The sequence below is a fragment of the Echinococcus granulosus genome (assembly GCF_000524195.1).
Source record: "Echinococcus granulosus chromosome Unknown EG_S00054, whole genome shotgun sequence".
NCBI classification, from domain to species: Eukaryota; Metazoa; Platyhelminthes; class Cestoda; order Cyclophyllidea; family Taeniidae; genus Echinococcus; species Echinococcus granulosus.
This window is the reverse complement of record NW_020170434.1, coordinates 12,277-19,057: the sequence shown is the minus strand read 5'-3', so window position 1 is coordinate 19,057 and position 6,781 is coordinate 12,277. Positions and strand designations below refer to the sequence as shown.

The 6,781-nt window shown below is 45.6% G+C and overlaps 1 protein-coding gene across 1 annotated transcript; it reads right to left on the bottom strand. All coding sequences in view use genetic code 11, as the record gives it.

Moving 5' to 3' along the window:
* Window positions 1–1,554: 1,554 nt before the first annotated feature.
* EGR_06253 (hypothetical protein) lies at window positions 1,555–1,761 on the bottom strand (the record flags this gene model as incomplete). The annotated part of the gene is made up of 1 exon (XM_024495502.1): window positions 1,555–1,761. One exon carries the CDS (start codon window positions 1,759–1,761, stop codon window positions 1,555–1,557), a length of 207 nt encoding a protein of 68 aa, XP_024350025.1.
* Window positions 1,762–6,781: the final 5,020 nt, after the last annotated feature.

Here is a 6,781-nt window from a genome sequence, read left to right as displayed (position 1 = left end):
GCGTTTGAAGGTTGGGACATCTTCAAATGCCTATTTGAGGGTTGATGTGCTAAAGTTTGATGCACTGTAAAACCAATGGTGGTGGTACCTTTGCTGATACTCGAATGTGCCACAGATATCCTAAGAAAGGTGGTGGCAAACTAAATAGAAATTCGGTAGATTTATGATGCATCTCCGCAAATGAGGCAGCTAGTCCCCTTTCAACACTCAAATGCGGTTTCTTTTGGAGTAGTTAGAGTTTTATTTTGCGACTGCTGTTTGAATCACCAGCTTCTCCTTCCTCTCATATTTTTGCAACCATCCTCCTCGTCGCTTGCCAGCCATCTACTAATTCATGTATTTATTGTATATCCATACACGTGCCCCTTCCACTGGTCTGCTATTCATAGAGTCTTCTAAAATTTACTGAACACGTAGCAGTGGAAGGCCAGGTGGGATCTCTTGCTGCCTTTGCAGTAGAGCGTGTAGTCTATTGTTAATTATAGCTAACTTACCCTTTGTGATGATACCGTTCAAGTGAATCAGTCGTTTAGTCACGGATTGCCCCAGCCTCTCGAATGAGCTGGGTAATTGGAAGATTTCTTAAATGTGCTTTATTAAGGAGAGCACACTTGCGAAGGGTCTCGATAGAACAAGAGTAAGTGTGCTGCCAACTTAGAAGCATTCGATCCTGCTTTGATAGATGCGGCTCTCTGCAGTCTCATTCCTCGTTAGACAAACTCCCGACGTGGCACTCGGTGTCACTGGAAATGTGGAATCCCTCGAGCTAAGGGTAACCTAAACGCAGTTACACTGTCAGGCTTTGTTATCAAATGCACAAGCATGAAATAAGGCGAGAAAGACATAGGGGTGTAGGAGGTGATAGGACTGCTCTAACGAAGCATTGGCGAAGTGGATTCCTCTTAGATTGTGAAAAAGGTGCTGTTGGCCTACTCGGAAAGGGTTCAGTTGCACTTTGCCTAATTGAAAAGCAGTGCTTGCATTGCATGCATCCTCATCAACAACACTTAACAGCTGCACCTCCGACTGGAAAAGGTGTACGAGGTGATGAAGGGTGAAGAGTGAGTTTCTACAGTGCGTTCAATGCTTTAATGCGACAGTCCGTAAGACTGATTAGCCTCTTGTAGCTTCACTCTTCACGAGGCGACTCGGAAACAACTGACAAAACTGCAGGTGCGTTGAATGAACGCCGTCAATCTGCTTGTCTTCTCCCATGCTGGTGAATTTTAGGGGGATATCCAAAGGATTGCGGTGGAGATGGGCCGTCTACTATAAGGAGTAGGCAAATGACCATCTGGATTCTGCTGCATCTTATTTTTGCTTCCTCTGGCAGCAGCAGTGCCGAAGGAATAGAAGTCTATTGTGAAAACTGCCTGCATCCCCTCAGAAACTTCTTTGAGTTGGTGCTGTTAGCACAGGCCAATTCAAGTGAATAGACTGTGGTGAAGGACTACTGCTTCGGTCGCAGCGAGCAGCCTGCCGACACTCTCACAGGCACTTGACTTGGATCGATCAGCGCCGGTACGACTGCCACTGACGCGCAGACAGACGCAATCAGATGCTGGCTGGACCGAGCTTTGCATCCTCTCGCAACGACATGCCACCGACGAGGTTGCACGGGAGTTCGTTCGTGTCAAAACGGAACGCCGTTTGGCAGCTGGAATCTCCACTGTCATTCGGGTAGAGCGAATGGGCAATTTTCGATATTTTTTCCCACTCCTTCTCCTCCTCCCCATTCTCGGTGGCCAAAGCCATCTCCATAATGAGAACAAGATTATGTGCTCCTTACTATGCATTCTACGGTTCTTGTGTATGATATGCTGCTTGAAGATTGACACGCACTCCGCGTTGGGGTTAAGAGTAGTCTTAAAAACTGTCTCGGTAATTGTTGTAAATTGAGTGACCAGGTCATGTAGGCCAAGGTTCTGTGTCCGTGTGTTCTGGCTCCTATCGAACGCCCACGAGCCTCTCCACCTGCTAGTGGAGACCGCAGAAGACTGATTCCGAGTGTGAGTCACTCGGTCATCTAAGTAGCATGCAATTGTAGTGACTGATTGACCATGTAGTTAGAGTAGTAATTGGCGCCTATAGAAGAGGCCAAACAGGAGGTACCCAACAGGAAAGCGAATCTGGTGTGTTGGAGGAACTATTTACAAACAAACTACTTCCAGGAACTTGTGCAAAAATGCATTTTCAAGGTTGCAGGCTGTTTTAGCACTTCATTTTGCAGAAATGGACAGTAGTGCCGAATGCTGAGGCTCGGCAGTTAGGATTAGGGTTAACGTTTCCTTATAACTACCTCAGATTCCACCTTTCAGAGCCCGAAGTACAGCGACTAAGGAAGATGCATTTTTTACGTGTTAGGTCAACTAATTAAGTCTTCAGCGAGCAATTGTGCTGTGGATACGCTGCCTGGTGGTATGAACTGGTATTTATGTGCGTAACCCTTGATTCTGTCCGACTCCCCACCCAAGTAATCGGAGGACAGACTTCAGCACTATACGCCCAAATCCCTGCTCAAGTGATATTGACGAGTCGAGACTGAGCGAAGGTAGGTTAAGGGACATGGCAGGTGAATGTTAGCCACACAAGGGAAAGAGATCTCTCTAGTACCAAGGCTAGCGCAGGCTCAATGCTTCCAAGTAGACTTGCATCCAAAATGGTGGATTAAACTCTCAGAACCAAATCTGAAATGCATCTCGCTTCAGCACAGAAGCAAGAAGAACGGACAGAATGAGGGAAATTGTCCCATTCTCTGGAGCGCGGCACAGGTCGCTCACAGTAGAGCTTGACCACCGAGGCCTTCCAGGACTTTCTACGCCTAGCACTGATACCTTATCCATTGTGTCCAGCGCTTGAGAAAGACGGCCATAGCGACTGGTCAAAATGTGGCTGTAAAGAAGAAAATGTGTGTCGTAAACTGGGCAGGCAAATAGCATCAATTATACCGCAGAATGTAACGGGCTGATGTCTATAGGGCACGAACATCTAGATGCCTAAGAAGCTCTCAAGTGGGACTTCGGAGGAGAAGTTTCAATAACCCATGTGTGTTAGCATGATTGTTGAACAAGTGTGGGCAACTACGTGATGGTTGGGAGGAGTGCCAATGTAAACATTCAAGGTTGGTGTTCGAGTGTGAGTAGGCCTTACTGGGTGTGCACATTTACGCGCAATCATTGTAATCATTTGTCCATCAAGAGTTCCGTGTGTGATTTAACAAGGCTCATAAAGGGCCACATGGCTTTATCCGCTGGATAATTTAGACAGGAAGTCTCTGCCGACTGCGATTTTAATTCAACCCACATATACTTTAAATTCTCGCCGTAGAGTACACCGAGAAGCTCTAAAAGGGCTGCACTACTGATGTGAATAATGGAGGGCTCCCCGGACATCCAGCTGTCTGTAGCCACTACCTCTATCCAACGATACAAAGTCGTTTCCTCGACATATGACCTAAGAAAATCACATTGCAGCTAAGTCAAATGTTGATTGTGGCTTTTTATCTCATCGGCCACTCGAAGTGCCAACTTCCTACAAAGTACTGCCCCGTCGTCAGAGATAACTGGTAAATTGTTCTCCGCCTTGTGACTTGTTTGATGATATGGATGGTTTAATCCAAATGCTCGACTTCCAATTCTGTTGTGTACGACTTATTACTTCAGTCCTCTTGCACCTTTACGACACAAAGAACTCTCACTCTGGGCCATTGTTGCGTATTCCGCTCTAAATTTAAAATAAAGCGCTTCGGTATAATGGACGAACGCTCTTGAAACCAGTGAGAAGAACTACCACTACATCATGATGTAGATTGACCAAATGAGTTTCACCTCCTTTGTGTTGCAGGTGGTAAGAGGTGGAGCAGTGTAACACTGGCAAGAAGGGCCAGCTATACCCAAAACCAAACAAAGCGTGGGTAATATTTTTGGCACAATCTAGGCAGGTGTTCATGAGCTGCTGCAAAGCTGGTGAGCTAGAGGATGGTTGATGGGCAAACGAAGGTACATCCCAATCTTTAATATGCATTCATAACTGTCTCCAGGTTGATAACAACACACGACTGCTCGTTTTGCATAAGGCAGATACAAAGTGGTATTTTTTTTAGCAAACTGAGCCTCTGGTTCTAAGCATTTAGTCCCTCAAAGGGGTAAATCATACCTTGTGGGGAATAGAAAGCAATTCGAAAATCGAAGGATGCAACAATCAATGGACTGATGAACGCAGAGCTTAAAGCCCCAACGTGGAATCTATTCAACCGCGAGCCCTAGGATCCGAAGACACTTCAGAGGGAAGGGAGGCTTTTGCTGCCCGCTTTCCACAACTCCCTACTATCAACAAGCCCTACCATCAACAATAATTCTCACTCACCATATTTGTTTGTCCAACGGCAAAAGGTGCATAAAATGAAGTAATCAGTGGATTTTAAGTCACGTTTATTGCCTCGTATTGATAGTTCCTTTCACTTTTCGAATCCGTGATTGTAATCTGTTTCACTGATGCACCGTTATTGCGTGAATTTATTTTGTGTTGATGTCCTTATACTTAGTTCAAATTCCTTCGTTTGAGAACCTCTTTTATTTCCCTTTTTTTAAGCCTATATATGTCACTTCAATTATTGCTGCTTCCTAATATTGTCGTCTTATGGGTGGTGAATTCAATGACCTACTCTTCCACTGAAAGCTTGGTGTCTGTCTCTCTCTCTGTGTGTGTGTGTGTGTGTGTCAAGATTGGCTCTCCCACTGCCATGAGATGGGAAGGAGTAGAGGGTGTATGGGCAGGTGGAGGAGGGGGAAGGGGCCAGGTGGAGTTAGAAACTATCATCAAAAGTTCACTGGATTGACGTGCATATCTAAGGCAGTGATGGTAGCACGGGTAGATGACGTGAAGTTGACAATTACCTGCACGACCAACTTCAATTTTTACAAATGGCTGGGTAGTTGTATGATGAGACAAGGGGTGCCTTCAATGTTGGATGCTTAGATGGATGCAAATTCCTCATAGGGCAGTGGAAAGATGGTGCTAATGAGGCCATGATCTGTCAGTATGGCGCGGAAATCCACTTGGCCTGTCTTGGTGTGGACAGCCCACAACCTATGTCCAATATTAATGATGGAGCAGTCAAAGGCGGGGTGAGGTGATGGTGCCGTTGAAATGCATTGTACTATCGCAATCCACCAAAATATACATTCGCCTCGAGGTCCTCGCCAGTTTGGTTATGGTGCCTCTCATTACGCTCCCATCTCTGCCAGTCACATACGGCAGATGGGGTGAGGCGTGGAAGTGAATGCCAAGCAATGAAGCATGCACACGGAAATAATCACATCAGGAGTTGGTGAGGCATCTTCGAATGAGGTTTGATGTATACTGAGGCAGGGGGTACATTCAATAATGAGCGACACACAGACATACATTTCTCACGGAGCCAGAGAAAGGTGATGCTGTTTATTCTACGATCGGTCAGTAAGTTGTGCAATTCTACTTCGTCCACCTTGATGCTGACACCCCGTAACCTACCTCCAGCATTAATGATGACGAGAAATGAGGATAGGCACCCAAGTTAGTGACCCATTTGCCATTCGTTCTTAGAATGCAAAGCCTTTGAAAGCGTCATCCTGAATAGGTGAAACAGCACGTATTTAAGACAATGGCTTGTTAGTACTAAAAAGGCAGTTTCAGATGGTGCGACCCACACCAGAATTTGTGATAGGACGCACTGTTGAAGAACCTGAGGCGCTTATATAGAAAAGCATGAAGCGAGTGATTACTGGCGTGCCTTCGGGAATCTTCGTAGTCATGAATAGCGAAGCCAGTGCATGGAGGTTTAAATGAATGCCTGTGTGCGTAGCCAGCAAGGGGCAAAAAGACCAACAATTCACCAGGTCAAAACGATCATATCCAAGCTATTAAATATCCGAGTTTAGTAAGCCCGTGCATTGTGCGAACCTGTCCATTTAACCTTTTCCACTTCCATGCTCACTATCTCATGTCTAATTCCTCATTCGCTGCCATAATTTCTGTTTCCTTTACAGGGACAGATCTATTGCCATAGTTCCTGAAATTCAGGTAGTCTCTTCTATTTGCTGGAGGCAAAGTCAGATGCTGACACATCTCAGGGTGAGTTTCACCCCAACACAATCACTGCGGCAGACTAGGGGTCGCTTCTTTCATGAGGTCAGGTGCGGTACACTAGATGCGGATGTATAAATAGACGCTCTACGATTCCCTGAATGGACGCAAATGGCCAGTCCATGAGGGTGGCACAATCGTTGTGTTATTATGTGCAGCAGTCAGAGACGAAACCAATCGCTTCTGATTGAGTCCAGGTGAATAGAAACTTGGTTTTAGACACCCCTTTATGTTGTTTGCTGGGGGTGTGTATGCCGAAGAAGTACACGAAATAATGTTGAACGATGGTGCTACGTCTTCGTGTACGGTTTGTTGGTTACTGCTTGGAGTCTTGCCATCGCTACTCTCACGCATCAGACCTAAAGTGTTATTTACTTCCTCCGAATATGGGACAACACAAACAACAACTCTGCATATGCTTGTCCTGATAAAAGGACGAATAATGAGGTCAAATGTACGCTAAAAAAATTCGTTCAACTAATTTACTCAATTGGTTAAATGAAATTAAAGGTACTGAACAATTCTCCCCTACTGTACAAATTGTCGCTGGGAATTGGCTACAATACGGTGGTGCGGGACTACCTTGGTGACAACACTGAATACGTAGCCTCTTCGATCCCCGCGGATTTCGGTTCGGCTGAACTCCATCTCTGAATTA